At 44.4% G+C, this 18649-nt stretch overlaps 1 protein-coding gene across 1 annotated transcript; it reads right to left on the bottom strand.

Annotated features, from left to right (window-relative positions):
• Positions 1-764: 764 nt before the first annotated feature.
• Positions 765-8298, bottom strand: ABHD14A (abhydrolase domain containing 14A). Its single transcript, XM_063426631.1, has 4 exons — positions 7953-8298; positions 3226-3341; positions 2817-3052; positions 765-2531 (listed from the first exon to the last, which is right to left on the bottom strand). The coding sequence occupies exons 1-4, from the start codon at positions 8186-8188 to the stop codon at positions 2349-2351; spliced, it is 771 nt and encodes a 256-aa protein (XP_063282701.1). The 5' UTR covers positions 8189-8298; the 3' UTR covers positions 765-2348.
• Positions 8299-18649: the final 10351 nt, after the last annotated feature.

Below are 18649 nucleotides of genomic sequence, written 5' to 3'. Positions count from 1 at the left end.
CTTAGTGCTGCAATTGTAATTGGTAGCACAGCTGTTCTGACATCAAATATACTGTATTATCCCATGTGACTTGTACATGTTATCCGGCAGCTTATTCTAAAGAACTTGTACACATTCTTCAGTAGCTTCCACTGCTGTTAGGAATCATGTCTCCCTTGACACAGAATACTTACATATATTGACAGGCAGAACAAAAAAAATAAAATACTGCCCTGCAGTATGGGAAATTCTAATGCTGCAGGTGGGAAAGCCGTCATTACTCACTGAGCAATTCTTAAATCTACATAATTCCTGGTAGCACTTTTCATGTGCTGCTTTTAGCACCTAGAGTAGGGGTACCCAAAAGGTAGATCCCCAGATGTAGAACTACAACTCCCATGATACTTTTCATGCCTTTAGAATGACAAAGCATCATGGAGGCTCTTGTTTTAAAACACCTGGGGTCTACCCTTTGGGCACCCCTGATCTAGAGGTTTGTGTCCAGGAACACATGGTGGATATTGTGGCAACCCTAAAGCCAGTAAACAGTCAAACAGCTTTTCATGAGTTATTACAGAAGGAAATATGACCAAAAATATTGTACCATCTCCTCTTTAATAAGTAAATACATTTTGACAAATACTAGTTTGCTATTGCTAGAAGACTTAAGCATTTTCACTATACCCTCATATTAACGGTCTTAAAGGGACTCTCCAGATCACTAAAGCACTTTAGCTTGCTTAAACGCTTTGAGTCCTCTTTTTTAATTTTTGTTTTTTTTCCCCAAAAAGTAAAGAATTTACATTTTTATAACTTGTACTGGTTACAACCCCTTGGCTTTTCAAGCGGATAACAGGTTCTGTTGCTTCCTTGTTTGGTTACCTCAATATAGCTGAACTCAAGAGGCAGCAATTACCCAGAGTCTTGCAAAAACCTTTCAGTGAGCTGTATGAGGAAGTCTGTGATTGGACAGCTACAGAAAGTCTGGGCAGGGTTAGAAGAGGAGGGTTTGCAAAGGCTGCAGACAAGGGATCTGCAGTGGAAGCTGTTTTTAGATATACCCCCCAGTTAAAAAAAAAAAAAAAGCATAATTATTGGCATGCAAGTTTGATGGAAGCCTTTACTTTACAATCAGTGTGACTTTACTGGTGAATGTAAATTGGGGTGAAAGCTTAGCCAGTACATAAACATGAGTGAGTACTGTTGGGAATTCAAAGTGAATGTTATATGCACGGCCAAAATTATACCCCAGAAAAGGACTCTTAACCAGAATATTTCTGGGGGAAAACTGATCCATCTCCCCTCTACTACCCCACAAGATTATCTATGGGGGACATATAGCCCATCCCCACCTCCTAAACCCATAGTTATATGTGATGTGTGACTGCATGTAAAAGGACTGGGTGTCTAGCAAAAAATTACACAAATAGATATATATATATCTATATCTCACAAACATATTCCACAAATCGATCTAGTAAAAGGATAACAGAAAGCATTGCACTGCAAGTCCTGAACAATCAATAGAGCACTGCTGGTCTGGCTATCTTTGCAAGTAAATCAACAGAACCTGGTTTTATCTGGATTTTCTCATGAGAAAGAGCCTACATGACTAGCCTAGTTGGAAAAATAAAGAATGTAAGAATACGGCACATTTTTCAATACAATCTTTAGTTTTCCTCTGAATTCACCACCCATGTAAAAGTACAACATACAACCATAAGTAGCGTTACCAGATCCGCCATGTTTTCCTGGAAACATTTTTTTTTTTTTAAAACTTGTTCGGTTAAGCAGGACATGAATATAGTGCCATAAGAAAACCAATTTGGTGTAATTTCTTGGTTGATTAATTTTCCTCCTGCTGTGTAGAAATCTTACATATTGCAGAACAACACTTTTTACGTCCTGCATTAATAAGCGATATGTGTCCAGCAAAGCATGATGGATCGGAACTTCAGACTCCCATAAGCCCATATTCTCCATTATGTATATTTACAAACCACTGAAACAGAGAGTGTGTTTACTACCATAGTTTTATTTTAAGCTTTTTCATCACCTTTAAAAAGTCTCTTTTTGATCCCCTGTCCCAATGTTATCTCATATACTCCGACATTGTCCCAAAATGTACAATGAAACCCTGTCATGCAATAATTTAATAGACCATAGCTCCCTATATAACAGGTAAAAGGTAGAGTCTCAGGCATCATTTGATGCAGAACTATGTGAGAAGCCATCTTTCTTTTGGTCACATGAGGCTCAAATTCTACAAGTTGCACAGATATCCATTATTCCACCATGATGCCACTGGATAGACCTTCTTGTGGCTGATTTCCCTCCAAGTCTTGCTGCAACAATTGAAAACGTGTTCGTTATGAAAGCTTGCTCAGGAACATCAATAAAGCTGCATGAAACTCTTCCGGACGGTCCAAGTAACAGGCATGACCTGCCCCTTCCAGTGGGCTCAAGGTATGATTCGGCAACAGCTGTAGGCTCTCCAAGGACTGGCTGCCCAGGTTGGTATCCAGAGTACCGTACACAATGAGGGAGGGCACCTGTGTGTCACATACACATCATACTGTCATCGCACAGTGGAATAACTCATATCGTCTTGACAATAAAATGGTTATGAACAGATTATGTAAATAACGGAATGAAACATCTTAACCACATTTGGGTCTTCCTAAATTTCTAAGGCAGTGAATGCCAACCTTAGCAGGCCCGTTGTTTGAGAATGACATTTCCCACAATGCTAGGCCAATCTAAAGGTCAAAATTATGTATTTGCATGTGATGAATTCTCACTGATCCCTTGCATCTAATGTTAACAATACCACATACCTGTATCTGCTTGTACTGCTCAGGTTTGAAGCTCTTGGTTCCTACAGGAGCAATAGGAACAAAGCCTCTTAGACGATCAGGGTGCTGCAAGATGAGGGGTAAAGAGAATAGACCACTCATCGACGGGCTGATAAGGACTGGTTGCCGAGTTCCCAAAGATTCCATGACCTGTAAAAGGTAATCTGTTCGACCCTTCTCAGTGGACATTGGCTGGGCACGTAAAGACTCTCCATAACCTGCGAGGATGAGATATGGAAATAATAAACAGAGGCCTGCATATGTGATCTCTGTACATGCAGTAGCTCAGTCGTACAAGGCAAAGGGTTTGGTTCTTGTTGGGTTGTGCTTGGTCATGCGGCAAAGAACATAACATTTTGGATCAAGTTGTGGAAAACTGGTAGCTTTCTACCTGGTAAATCAATAGCCACTACTCGGTACCCATGCTCTGCCAGGATGTTTAGAGTTCCCAGATCTTCCCATGTCTTTGATGAGAAAACTTGCCCATGTAACAGCAGCACTGAAAACCTGAAAAACATAATAAGGTAACAAAAGAATGAGTGGCCCTCAGCATCTCCACAGTGCAAATATCAGAAAGGGTGAATTGAGCAACTGTTATTACACAGATGAACCAAATAATTACCCGTGAAGTTGCTTGTGATCACCTATTTGAAAAAATTCTATAATTTATATCCCCAATCTTATATATGATCAACCATCTTCAATTGTATCTATTCTTCCTGCTTTTTCCAACTCTTATTGCCCTGACCTGGATTTGAGGTTAGATTAACCCTTTTTTTTTATTATTAACAGGGAATGGACAGGTAGTGGACACAGCTTAAGGCTGCTGTAGTGATGGTTTCTAAATTTTAAAGGATCACTATAGGGTCAGGAACACAAACAAGTATTCCTGACCCTATAGTGTTTAAAACCACCATATAGGCCCCCTGGGCCCCTCATGCCTCCATAAATATAGCAAACTCTTACGCATTCAAGCCTGAAGCTGCAGATTTGCATGCTGTTTTCTCAGAAAAAACAAGCTGTCTGCTGACATCATCAGAAGTGGTAGCCTGATCCAATCACAATGCTTTCCCATAGGATTGGCTGAGACTGAGAAGGAGCAGATCAGGGGCAGAGCCAGCATGATTCAAACACAGCCTGGCCAATCAGCATCTCCTCATAGAGATGAATTGAATCAATGAATCTCTATGAGGAAAGTTCAGTGTCTGCATGCAGAGGGAGGAGATACTGAATGTTTGGATGCATTTTAGGCATCCATGACCCAGGAAGGATCTCTAACAGCTATCTGAGGAGTGGCCAGTGATGTTATCACTAGGCTGTAATGTACACACTGCATTTTCTCTGAAAAGAGCAATAAGCCTCCTTCCCATAATTTAAAGAAACACAATGACACCATAACAACTTCATTGAAAAGAAGGTTGTTTTTTAAAAAAAAAATATTTATTTCTCCAATCACATGTGGATAAGCAACAATATTATGAGTTATCACAATACAACAAGATATCAGGTCGTATAGCAGAAAATACACCACACGTGGAAGGAGGCCTTTTTAGAGAAATAAAGAAAGAAATGCGCTTTGCATTGTGTTCAGCCATTAACATGTTGAGAGAACATTAATGAGCAAATAAAAGCGGTCTGCAGGTTCACAACTTAGTCAAATGATGGAATCTGTTCTGTCATAGGGCCAATCTGTGACAGCTAGATGGCGGGCAGGTAAGTTGCAGGCCTACTAAGTGTGAAGTACGGGGAACACAGTTACATGGCTGTTAATGAAGCGTGGCTCCTCAACTATGAGGATATAGAACTTGAATGATTTTGGCTATGTGGGGGTACTAAGTCTCTATTAAGAGAAACCGGCACTGTATGCCTATTATAAACATTGTTTCAGTGGGGTTGTGCCACTGAAATGCTTTCTAGTGATCACTAAAGCACTAATATAATAACATCTGAAAATCAGGAAAGGGAGGAGCCCCCATAAAACGAGATGGTATAGGTTTCAAAAGCGTAGTGTGGGGTCTTCCGTGCCTCGGTCAGAATCACAGCACTGTCAGCTTCTGATCTGAACCTCACCATCAGGTCTCGAGGGACTGTAGTGGGGGCCTTGGGTGATTTGGTCACTCTAAAATGCGTGTCAGTCACTAGTATTTTTGCTTTAGCTGATGGTAGCATGGAGGCCCATAGCCTTCACAGTAAGTGTGGGATCTCTTGCAGGGGAACTGATTCCGGGATACCTCGGATCCACAGTTTCCACCGCCTTTGACTATCCTCCATCAGTGCCAATTTAAATTCAAACTGGTGCTGGTTTTGTCGCATACGAGTCATCTCTTCAGCTAGGCCATAATTTTGGCCCTTGTTTGCATCGGAGTCCTCTTCCACTACCTGTATTCGTCCCTCTATTGCGTCTATTGTGTCCTTCATCTCAACCAGCAGGGCCTTGATATCTGCTTTGCTTGCTGGTATGTGGTGGTCATCCGCACGTGGGGTCATAGATGCTGGTCCCGGAGGTGAGTGCTTAGCTGGGGCCTGCTTGGTCAGGGCCCTTTACGCTGTCTGCGAAACCCTCGCAGGTGTCTCCCACTCCAATCTCTTCAGCGACAATGTGGGACCATCGCGCCTCGAGACAGGGCAGTCAGACCCAGCCCCGAACATGTCATACCTGAAATCGTCCAAGGTATGTGCTTCATCAGGGTCTTCTATGGAGCTACTTCCCGAGTATTCAGGGGAATGGTCATGTGGTGGTGTCATTTTGGAGGCGCGAGGCCTAGATGGTTGTTGGAGTAAGTCATCTATGTGATGGCTTTTAGGGTGTGCATCGGCTCTCAATTGCTTTGATTTTTTCCCCCATTCTTAACAGTCTGCTTGGGTAGCGTTTAGAACCCCAAAATTGTAGGGATTTCTGGGGTATGTGCACAATTTCCTAAGATCTTCTACACAGCTCCCATGAAACACGTCTGCTTCAGTCAATCGCTAGCTCTGCCCCCCCATCATATACATCATATATTCTATAAGCCTACACATTAACCTTACTTAGACAACTTCTAACCCATGTATACATTTTTCCTTTCTTTCCTACATTCTCCCATAAACCTGCCACTGTGCATTCCCCCTCTGTTCCTGCACACTCCCCCTATACATCATGTCCTTTATACTTGTAAATTGCATACATTCCCTCTCTCTATCTCGTACAGTATATCTATTCTTACCATATGTCTATTCCAATACATTATAGTATCTCTCCTAAATATTCTACCCCTTCTACTTGTGCATTCTAAACACTTCCTCCCATACATCCTACCAGATGCGTAACTACAAACCACGGGGCCCCGGTGCGAAAATTGCCCCATTGCCCCCCCAATATGTCTACACCCCCACCCCATACACATGCAGACACACACATACATATAGACACACACACACACATATATATATAGTCACATACAAACAGACACACATGCAAAATGCAGTTTGTCACCCTCCTGTTTCATACCTTTTAAGTGCAGGAGGGTGACTTTCCCAGGGGCCCAGTGGCTCAGGCTGAGGGGAGTCAGAGTCACCACTCTGAAACCCTCTCCTTCCTCCCGCGCGGCTCTCTCTGATAGCTGGGAGGAGTGGCCAGGGCTGTCACTTCCTTCCAGCACTTGACGTCATCACAGGGGGCCCGGTCGCACAGTAAAAGTGTTGCAGCCCCCTGGATATTCATTGCCACCAGATGGCCCAAACGGCATTGGCCACCCGATGGGCCCCTTAAACGCACGGCCCCGACGGTTACACCTAGAGTGAGCGGGCCCCTGCGACCGTGGTAGTTCCGGCAGTGCATCCTACATATTCTCCCTATAGAACTCTGATTCTCCCTCTAGTCCTACACACTGCATACTCCTACCTATACATTCTGTCCTTGTACATTCTACATATTCTGCCAAACACCTGTACACTCTAACACTTTTCCCATACATTCTCATATAATAACCACAGAGACACTCAATCTAAAATCCTTTAAGAGATTTATGGCAAAATATATCAATACAGAATGCACCTGTCATGGTCGACTATATTTATTACATTTATATATGTGTGTATGTATATATATATATATATATATATATATATATATATATATATATATATATATATATTGTATTATTTTTTGCAATATTACATTGTGCCCTATTGTAACAATACAGTGTTTGTGGACCCAGGACATACTTGAAAATGGGAGAAATCTCAATGTATCCTTCCTGGTAAAATATTTTATAACTAAATAAATGACGTTTTCCTATTCCTTTTATTAATTCTACTTGTACAGTCTCCCTCACGAACAGTCTACCTATTCTTCTCATAGACCTGTGTAATTGAACACTCCCTCCTAAACAAATAAATAATTATCCACATTGCCAACATTTTCTGCAATGATATACAATTCTACCAGGCTTGAAAGTTTTAAGCCCTACTCTACTAGGCAGGTGTAAAAGATATTTGCCACTGCCTGGCGGCTCCATGGCACACTCATCAAGGTACATTTTTACTCGCCAGGATTGAATTTTCTCTCGCCAGTGGCTAGTAGGCAAGTGAAAATGTTGTGCCCTGAATATACAATGGCGATATTTAACAATATGCAATTGATGCACAATTAATGCTAGATACCAGAGATGAAGAAGGCCCTGCTCAGTAGAACTTAAAATGTGTTATCCATTATTCTTCCCCTCAATCACTTACATTCTGCCTATTTACTGCATACGCCTGTGAATTCTCCTTCTATTCCTATAGATTGTATACTCACTCCTATACACTGTACATATCTATCCCATACAAACTACCTATTCTGCAGAAAGGCCTTTAATACTACCCCTATGCATATAAAGGGTACTACCCCTCCTTAACATGTGATTTTATACATTATTACTGCACATACATTCTACTTATTCCCCCATAGGTCTGTTATTTGTACCCTAAACATTCCATCCCTTATACCTGAACATTCTATCTTCATTCCCCACATTCTATTCCTCTATCTAACATCCCCCCTTACACATGTCCATTATACCCTCCTTCTACTCCCCAGTCCCGTATATTCTCCCCCTCCTGCACACTCTATTAGCTCCATCTCATGCTCCCTCTCACCTCTCTGCCCCTTCCAGTGCATTGCGGGGTATTGCCTCTCTGTAAAACGTGGGCCAGTCCCCTGTCAAGGTAGCAGTGCGCACTGTGATGTTCGTGTTGCTTTGAGGGTCTGACCGGGGGACCTCCGCCTTGCGGTCCCCTTCCTCAGGCTGCCCAGATGGGAGAAGGAGATAGAGCAGGACTGTAATGGACAGACCCAAGACCAATACAATGAGTTTATGTCGACCCAGGCCCATCTTTATGGCAGTTAGCCCCAGCAGGCAGGCAGTGTGTGTTTGTGTTAGAGTATGAGCAGCAGTAGCTGTGACTAGGATTGGCTGTCTTTCTATTTGTGTGGCTGCAGTCATTATATCCGCCCAGCTGCCCCAGTGTCTCCTCCTCCTGCTCTGCATCTCTCTCCCTCCCCTTCAGCTATTCTCATTCCTGTCCTGTCAGGGCTTGATACTAACAGCAGCCCAGGGATATGGACACTGCCATAGCAGCACTTTCTGGAATACAACTCCAATCAGTCTGTGCCAGCCAATCTAAGTCAACTGCTTCCTCTGTGCTGTGGGTTGGACTACTGCTCCCAACACCAGGAGCCAGCCAGCAAATCTAACCGCAGTCCTTTCCAGCCCTATGGCTTTAAATGAAAACAAGCTGTAATATCAGGGCATAGTCCTGTAATGTCAGATCTGTATAACCTTACCACAGTTTGCGGAGTGGAAGCAAGCTCAAGAAGTAGATTAACCCCTTAAGGACACATGACATGTGACATGTCATGATTCCCTTTTATTCCAGAAGTGTGGTCCTTAAGGGGTTAAATGCAGAGGCCATCATGTATAAAATAAATTACACTAATATACACCATATTTGTAGAGCCTATATAAAAGACTCATGACTCTTAATGTTCCTATGAACTGACATTAATTTACATGGCAATTGCTTATACATTTGGAGAGAAAAGCTATACAGTCCCTGGTTTTGCCTTATTGCCTGGTGATGGCACCTACAATTGTCTGACAAACTTATATGCAATTAACCCATTCATGACAGACAGATGACCTGACAAAATCATCACAGGGTTTGCCTAACCTCTTTAGTTGAAGGGATTAATATATGTCTTGAGGTTATATAACAAAACAAAATACTAAGCCCTCAGTGAATACTATTCTAGCAATCTACTTTTCTACCCTACCCGTACCCTTTGTGTCACTCTACCCCACTCCCTCTAGCACATAAGCTAATTGAGCAGGGCCCTCAACCCCTCTGTTCCTGTGTGTTCAACTGGCCTGGTTACAAATACGTGTCTGTTAGTCCACCCATTGTACAGCGCTGTGGTATCTGTTGCCGCTTTATAAATAATAATAATAATAATACAATGATAGTTGTAGGTACGGTGCTAAGTGGATAGCCATGGATAAGGTGAGGCATGGCGAAAAAATTGCTGAATTAGAAAAATTCTCCAACTCAACTATAACAGCTTGGATATTTTGCCATTTTCCCAATTTTCTACAATATGGAACCAAATTGCCACATGTAAACTTTGAATGAAACATAATTTTAGTGAACTGAAAACCACTTTACAAAATTAAAGAAAAAAATAGAATTTTCTGAATTGTCTCCATAGTTACCTTAGTTAACACATTTAGAGATGAGGTTGCCCAGCAACAGTGGTCAAAATATCTAAACTGAAAAAAAAATCTCCAACTGTATTTTGAAATTACTTGCCAGTTAACCATGATTACTGGAATAGTGAATTACCTGGATGTTGTCTCTAACCCAATATGTGTGATGTACCATTAATAGCAATCAGGTGTGACTGTAAGCCAGTCTCTCTGTCTATCTCTTTCATTTTCCCAACTTTCTCTCCCAAACACCCTTCTCTAACTCCCACACTCCCTCTATATCTCTCCCACACATTTAATACTGCATCTCACATGTCCAGTTTCACCTGCGTTGTGGCTGAGTGGGATCATGGCAACCAAATAGCAAGGGCCAACCGATCTCTTCATACTGAAAGAATTATTACTAAAATGTAAGTAGGTAAACCGTTTGCTAATAGTTTGACGACTTGCCTGGCGTTCAAGGGGTGCTGTTTACTTTCTCCATTGATACCGGCATCTCCTTCACAGAGCTTTCGTTAGCTCTCCTGAGCTAAACCCTGCCATGCAGGGCCAGCTCATTGACTGAGAGTACCAGCTGATTGCACCGCCAGGCTTAGCTCAATGCAGGGAGCTTCCAGGTAAGTTGTCAAACCATTTGCAAATAGTTTGACTGCTTATACTGGAGAGTGCCAAGCACGCCTGGCACCATAAGCACTATTGCACATTAAAGTGGTTATGGTGCTTGCAGCGTGCCTTGAAGTTTTAGTGCTGGGGGTAGGGCTGCCACCAGAAATTTTGGGGCCCCTAACTCAGCTCAGGGTCTGGGCCCCCGGGGGCCTGCCCACAGGGACCGCCTCCAAATCCCGTCCACAGGAATACACACACAGATACAAACACACACAATGATGCAAAAGGACACAGATACATGCTAACAGACACACATACTGAAATAGACATACACGCATATACAGGGAGTGCAGAATTATTAGGCAAATGAGTATTTTGACCACATCATCCTCTTTATGCATGTTGTCTTACTCCAAGCTGTATAGGTTCGAAAGCCTACTACCAATTAAGCATATTAGGTGATGTGCATCTCTGTAATGAGAAGGGGTGTGGTCTAATGACATCAACACCCTATATCAGGTGTGCATAATTATTAGGCAACTTCCTTTCCTTTGGCAAAATGGGTCAAAAGAAGGACTTGACAGGCTCAGAAAAGTCAAAAATAGTGAGATATCTTGCAGAGGGATGCAGCACTCTTAAAATTGCAAAGCTTCTGAAGCGTGATCATCGAACAATCAAGCGTTTCATTCAAAATAGTCAACAGGGTCGCAAGAAGCGTGTGGAGAAACCAAGGCGCAAAATAACTGCCCATGAACTGAGAAAAGTCAAGCGTGCAGCTGCCAAGATGCCACTTGCCACCAGTTTGGCCATATTTCAGAGCTGCAACATCACTGGAGTGCCCAAAAGCACAAGGTGTGCAAGACTCAGAGACATGGCCAAGGTAAGAAAGGCTGAAAGACGACCACCACTGAACAAGACACACAAGCTGAAACGTCAAGACTGGGCCAAGAAATATCTCAAGACTGATTTTTCTAAGGTTTTATGGACTGATGAAATGAGAGTGAGTCTTGATGGGCCAGATGGATGGGCCCGTGGCTGGATTGGTAAAGGGCAGAGAGCTCCAGTCTGACTCAGACGCCAGCAAGGTGGAGGTGGAGTACTGGTTTGGGCTGGTATCATCAAAGATGAGCTTGTGGGGCCTTTTCGGGTTGCTCAACTCCCAGTCCTACTGCCAGTTTCTGGAAGACACCTTCTTCAAGCAGTGGTACAGGAAGAAGTCTGCATCCTTCAAGAAAAACATGATTTTCATGCAGGACAATGCTCCATCACACGCGTCCAAGTACTCCACAGCGTGGCTGGCAAGAAAGGGTATAAAAGAAGAAAATCTAATGACATGGCCTCCTTGTTCACCTAATCTGAACCCCATTGAGAACCTGTGGTCCATCATCAAATGTGAGATTTACAAGGAGGGAAAACAGTACACCTCTCTGAACAGTGTCTGGGAGGCTGTGGTTGCTGCTGCACGCAATGTTGATGGTGAACAGATCAAAACACTGACAGAATCCATGGATGGCAGGCTTTTGAGTGTCCTTGCAAAGAAAGGTGGCTATATTGGTCACTGATTTGTTTTTGTTATGTTTTTGAATGTCAGAAATGTATATTTGTGAATGTTGAGATGTTATATTGGTTTCACTGGTAAAAATAAATAATTGAAATGGGTATATATTTGGTTTTTGTTAAGTTGCCTAATAATTATGCACAGTAATAGTCACCTGCACACAGAGATATCCCCCTAAAATAGCTATAACTAAAAACAAACTAAAAACTACTTCCAAAAATATTCAGCTTTGATATTAATGAGTTTTTTGGGTTCATTGAGAACATGGTTGTTGTTCAATAATAAAATTAATCCTCAAAAATAAAACTTGCCTAATAATTCTGCACTCCCTGTAGGCATACATACTGACACACACATACTGAGACATGCACACATATACAGACACACAGGCATACATAGTGACAGACAGACACATACTAACATACATACAGACACACATGCATAAGGACATACAGACACCAACATCCATACACACATAAATTCATAATGACATACAGACATCCATACATACATTCATACTTACATACAGAGATACTGACAGACATACATGCATACCGACATACATGCATACAGACACTGACATCCATACACACATTCATAATAACATACAGACATACATTCATACTGACATACATTGATACTGGTATACATACATATATACATACATACAGACATACATGCGTACTGACATACATGCATACAGACACTTACAACCAGGGCCGGACTGGGACAAAAATTCAGCCCGGGCAATTAAAGGCAGAGCAGCCCACTATTAGGGGCGGGGTCAGAAAGGGGGCATGTCATGTCACCACCACCAAATGAGTATGTTAATGTCACGCTTCTCCAGAGCATCTAGTGCTCTTAGATGAAGTAAATGGCATGTTGTTTCTTTTGGGGCGCAAGCATGCGCTGTGTTTGCTTGCGATTTGTCTCTGGTGTCCTCAATAGTGGGATACCAGAGATCAAAACAGGAACAGGGCTGTTAAAGTGTTGTGCATGTGTGGGGATGTTCCCTGTGGTGTTGTATATGTTTGGAGGTTGCATGTGTGTAGAACAGACTATTTGTGTTGTATTGTGTGTAAAGGGGTCTGTTTGTGGCGTACTGCATGTGGCTAGGGACTGCAGTCTGTGTTTCTGGGTTGTAAAGTATGTGTATTTATATAGGGCCTGTGGAGTGTGCTGGCCTAGTGGATGTAGTGTGTGCATGTAAAGAGCTGTACTGTGTGTTTGTGAGTGTATCTAGGGGCTCTAGTGTGTGTATGCATATAGGAGCTGTACAGCACATGTGTGTAGGTGCAGTGATGTATGCATAGGTGGTGTAGTGTGAACAGGGGGTGCGGAATATGTATTTATAGGGGATATAAATTACTGTGTTTGCATGCAGGAGGTGTAATGTGTGTTTAAAGGGTCATAACGCATAAAAGTGCAGGGAGTGTAATGTATGTTTAGGGGGTATAGAATGTGTATGTGAGTGCCGGGGGTATAGTGTGTATATAAGGGGTATAGAGAGTGTGTGAAGTGTGTTTGTGTGTAAGTGCAGGAGGTGTAGTGTGGATATAGGGCTATAGAGTGTGTGCCGTGTGTATATAGGGGGATAGAGTGTGTTTAGTGTGTCTGTGTGTAAGTGCAGGGGGTGCTGTGTGTTTGTGTGTTAGTGCAGTTGAGCAGTATGTTTGTGTGAGTGCAGGGGGTACAGTGTGTGTAGTGTGTGTGCTAGTGCAGGGGGTGCAGTATGTTTGTGTGTTAGTGCAGGGGGCAGTATGTTTGTGTGTTAGTGCAGGGGGTGCGGTGTGTGTAGTGTGTTCGTGTAGGGGAGCAGTATGTTTGTGTGTTAGTGTAGGGGGTGCAGTGTGTTTGTTAGTGCAGGGGGTGCAGTGTGTTTGTGCAGTGTGTGTAGTGTGTTAGTGCAGTGTGTTAGTGCAGTTTGTGTAGTGTGTTTGTGTGTTAGTGCAGGGGGTGCAGTGTGTTAGTGCAGGGGGTGCAGTGTGTTTGTGCAGTGTGTGTAGTGTGTTAGTGCAGTTTGTGTAGTGTGTTAGTGCAGTTTGTGTAGTGTGTTTGTGTGTTAGTGCAGGGGGTGCAGTGTGTTTGTTAGTGCAGGGGGTGCAGTGTGTTTGTGCAGTGTGTGTAGTGTGTTAGTGCAGTGTGTAAGTGCAGTTTGTGTAGTGTGTTTGTGTGTTAGTGCAGGGGGTGCAGTGTGTTTGTTAGTGCAGGGGGTGCAGTGTGTTTGTGCAGTGTGTGTAGTGTGTTAGTGCAGTTTGTGTAGTGTGTTAGTGCAGTTTGTGTAGTGTGTTAGTGCAGTTTGTGTAGTGTGTTTGTGTGTTAGTGCAGGGGGTGCAGTGTGTTTGTTAGTGCAGGGGGTGCACTGTGTTTGTGCAGTGTGTGTAGTGTGTTAGTGCAGTGTGTAAGTGCAGTTTGTGTAGTGTGTTTGTGTGTTAGTGCAGGGGGTGCAGTGTGTTTGTTAGTGCAGGGGGTGCAGTGTGTTTGTGCAGTGTGTGTAGTGTGTTAGTGCAGTTTGTGTGTTAGTGCAGGGGGTGCAGTGTGTGTGTGTGTGTAGTGTGTGTATGTGAGGGGGGTGTATATAGTGGATGATATGGCCATATACGATTTTGTTCACCAAAATTTGTACATCATTGGGGAGACCTTCAATTGGCTTGGCCCAACGCTCAACTTCTTCACATTATTAATTTATTAAAAAAAAAATGATAATACCATTTACTCCCTCCCTTTTAACTTGGCAGGGGAGAGAGGAAGCATTCACATACCTGGTGGTCCAGTGAGGGGGTTTGGGGCCTCGCAACGCACCGATCCCAGGTGGTCCAGCGGCAGGTAATTCAGTCTGTACCCCGCAGGGTACAGACCATGTTTCTCTCCCTCTCGCGAGCGCTGTTTTTTCAGAGCGTTGCCACGGGTTACCATGGCAACGCTCTGATAATCTCGGAGCTCGCGAGAGGGAGAGGAGGAAGGTGCTCGGCGTTCTCCCCTCCAGCCCATGATGGGAGACAGGACTCCATCTTGGGGCCGGTGCTGCCCTGCATGGGCCGGCAGGAGAGATCTCTTGATCTTTCCTGCCGGCCTCGGCCCATGGCCATCGCGGCCCACCGGGCATTTGCCCGGTTTGCCCGATGGCCAGTCCGGGCCTGCTTACAACCATACACACATACATACACACATACACACACACAGACATACATTCATAATGACACGCAGACATACATGCAGACATACTGACATACATACACTGACATCCATACACACTGACATACAGGCATACATTCATGCATACTGACATACATGCATACAGACATACCTACTGACATACATACCATACACACACACAGACAAACATTCATACATACTGACATACATACAAACATACAGACACTGACATCCATACATACACACAGACATACATTCATAATGACAGACATACATGCAGACATACATTTATACACACACACAGCTCATTTTCCAGCAACCCTCCTGTTTCTTACCTTTTCTTTGCAGGAGGGTGGCTGGGGCTGATGGGAGTGGGCGCGGCTCTCCCTCTTTACTGCCTGGCTGGCTCTCCTCCCGCGCGGAGTGAGCTGGGAGGAAGTGACCACTTCCTCCGAGCAGCACTTGCGTTGCGGCTGCAATTTTTTTTTTTTTTTAAATTCTTTATTTTTAGGTATGCAGGTGCCTGTGTCGCCACAACAGCGTTAGCAGGCTCGTTTCGCATATTTATATTAGTACAAGAAAGTGGCACATTAGTTATGCATACATTTTAACATTTCTGAATTTTTCCATCTTGACAAAGGTAGCATGTAATAAGTGTGCACTTACGGCTTACGCAAAAGCCCAGTATGTTACATCATAGATGAATGTAGAGATACAGTTACCCATACTATACATGTAACTCCAGGCGCATCTGGCATTAGGTCTATTCAGCTATGCACCGAGAATTTTTAGTTACACGAAATTCGTGTTTTTCAGTTCAACATAGACTGCGTAAACAATAGGCCTAACGTTATAACAGTCCGGTGTAAGCAGGTGCCTGTGATACAAGTCGGTCAATGGAACGTCAGTATACGGTGGGTGGGTTAGTACCCAATCTATGTTTACTCATCTCTTCTCTACATTCAACCAGTGGAGATACACGATATGTTGCTACGACCAACTATCTATTCGCCATTCCGTCATCGTGCCTCCAATCATTTTCTATGTCTACAGAGCTTTTGCCACCCTGTCTCTTATCATGTTGTGTTCTACACACGCTCGCTCCCATGTAAAGCATGGGGAGAGAAAAAGAAGAGAAGGAAAGGAAGTTATAGATATATAAAAGGAAAAGAGGGGCCCCTGGGGCGCGCGGCGGGAGATATGGGCGACCCGGATCGTATCGTTAGTATCCTCGTTGCCTTCCCACAGGCACTTTCTATAGCGACTGCCGCTCCTGCCATCTAGCTTCCCATAGGGCTCCCTTCAATCACCCCCCTGTCCCATTGGGCTGTTATCCCAGGGTTCCCAATTTTTTTGGAACGCTGCTGTTGTGCCTTTCACCCTGGCTGTGAGATCATCCATTAATCTACTATCCCTGACCTTAGAACATACTTCTGTAAATCTTGGTCCCTCAGGCGCCAACCACGCTGTCGCTGTCGTTCTACGTGCACTTAGAGTGATTTTGTGCAGTAATTTTTGCTCCCTCCTAGTCCACCCCTCCACTGATCTATTCAAGAGGTATACCCACAGGTCCAGAGCCGGTGATCTAGAAAAGATCTGTCGCACTAAGTTCTCCACCGATTTCCAAAATCTATGCACGGTCGGGCATTCCCACCACATGTGGATGTACGTTCCTCTATTACTGCACCCCCTCCAGCAGTCATCCGTGGTTATTTTTCGCATCCTTAATAACTTCACTGGGGTGGTATACCACCGGAACATGGTTTTCCACGCCTGTTCCTGAAGCGTCACGCATATTGATGTATTTTTGGTGGCTTCCCAGATCTCCTGCCATTCCACCCCCTCCAGGGTCTCGCCCAAGTCCCTCTCCCATTGGTCCGTGTAAGTCAGTCTGCCCCACTCCGTGTTTTCGGAGCTAAGGTGGGCATACAGCAGCGTTATTAGACCCTTCGGTGCTCTCTCTGCCTCGCACGTCGCCCTTATTATAGGTCTGTGTTCCTTCGGAACCCACATCGTAAACTGCGGAAGGTCCAATCCTGCCATGAGGGCCTCTATGTCTACCCATTTCCGTTCGTCTGGCGGGGAATGCCACATCATCACCTGCGCCAATTGGGCTGCCAGGTAATAAAAATAAAGGTTTGGCAAACCCAGGCCCCTTCTATCCTTTCTCCTGTATAAGACCTGCCTGGTGATCCTGTGTCTCCTGCTCTGCCATACGAAATTTCCAATTGCGCGTTGCCGGGGAACAAGTTGTGTTTTTGTAATGCGTATGGGCAGCGTCTGAAACAAGAAGAGAATTCGTGGGATAATATTCATCTTTACGGAATGAATTCTTCCTATCCACAAGATTTGTCCACCCACTTTTCCAGGTCCCCTATCAGAGTTCTGAACATCGGCGTATAGTTTGCAGCATATAGCGTGCTAGAGTCCGCAGTCAGGTTTATTCCTAGATATTTTAGGGAATCAGATTCCATTCGCACCTGATGCGTGTCCCGCAGCCTGGCCACCGCGTCCGGAGACATCCCTACTGGTAGGGCACTGGACTTAGTGATGTAAGCTTTGTACCCAGAAATCGCCCCATATTCCTTTATCACTTCCCGTAGACCCCCCATCGAGTCCAACGGGTCCGTTAGGATCAAGAGAACATCATCCGCGTAGGCGGAGACCTTAAACTCGCTACCGCCCAGCTTCACACCCCGAATATTCGGGTGTCTACGTATCGCTTGTAAAAAGGGCTCCAAGGCCAGGACGAATAAGAGGGGTGAGAGTGGGCACCCCTGCCTGGTGCCATTGTGCAATTGAAAAGGGCGTAACCGAGCCCCGTGATCCGTACCTGAGCCCTCACGTTGCTGTACATCGCCTTGGTAAGCACAACATATTCTGCCGGGAATCCCAGGTGTGTAAGCAGGGTAAACAGGTATGGCCACCTGACCCGATCAAAAGCCTTCTCGGCATCTATGGAAAAGACCAGTGTGGGTGTCCTCGTGACCGTTTGTTTCCAGATAAGATCTATATTCCTCCTGGTGTTTTCAAAAAGTTGTCTACCAGGTATGAATCCAACTTGATCTGCGTTGATGATCGAGTCCAGAAGCGGGTTCAACCTGTCTGCTTGTATTTTGGCTAGTATTTTCATGTCATGGTTGATGAGGGAAATCGGTCTGTAGTTTTCGGGCTGAAGCGGGTCCTTGCCGGGTTTCGGTAGCAGTACTATAGTGGCCAGTGACATTTCCCGTTCGGGGGCGGACGCCCCTCTCCACTCCGCGAACAGCTTCACCAATCTCGGCGTGAGTTTTCCCGAAAAGCCTTGTAGTAAGCTCCGTTGAAGCCGTCCGGTCCGGGCGCCTTATTCCCGCTCAAACCCGAGATGGCTCTATCCACATCTTCCTCTGTTATGTCTGCTGCGAGACTGTGCATAGCTTCCCTCGACAGTTTAGTCAACTCCAGGCCTTCCAGGAATCTTAATATGTGTTCTTCTTCACGTCCGTCCTGTTGAACATCTCCCGGGGTATGGTTATACAATCATTTGTAAAAGTCTTCAAATACAGCTGCGATATCCTGTGGGTTTGTTTTTATAGAGCCGTCTGGATGCTTTATGGCCGTCACATGGGATCTGTCCTGTCTAGGCCTGAGCGTTCTGGCCAGGAGCGTGTCCATTTTGTTGGCCTTCTCGTAATATGTCCTCCTGCCCCACAGCATTGATTTTGCCGTGTCGTCCAGCAGTGTCGTGCGGATAGACCGCCGTATAGATTCTAATTGACGGTACGTTCCGT

This window comes from Pelobates fuscus, chromosome 7, assembly GCF_036172605.1.
Source record: "Pelobates fuscus isolate aPelFus1 chromosome 7, aPelFus1.pri, whole genome shotgun sequence".
In the NCBI taxonomy this organism is placed as follows: domain Eukaryota; kingdom Metazoa; phylum Chordata; class Amphibia; order Anura; family Pelobatidae; genus Pelobates; species Pelobates fuscus.
This window is presented reverse-complemented; position numbering and strand designations above follow the sequence as displayed.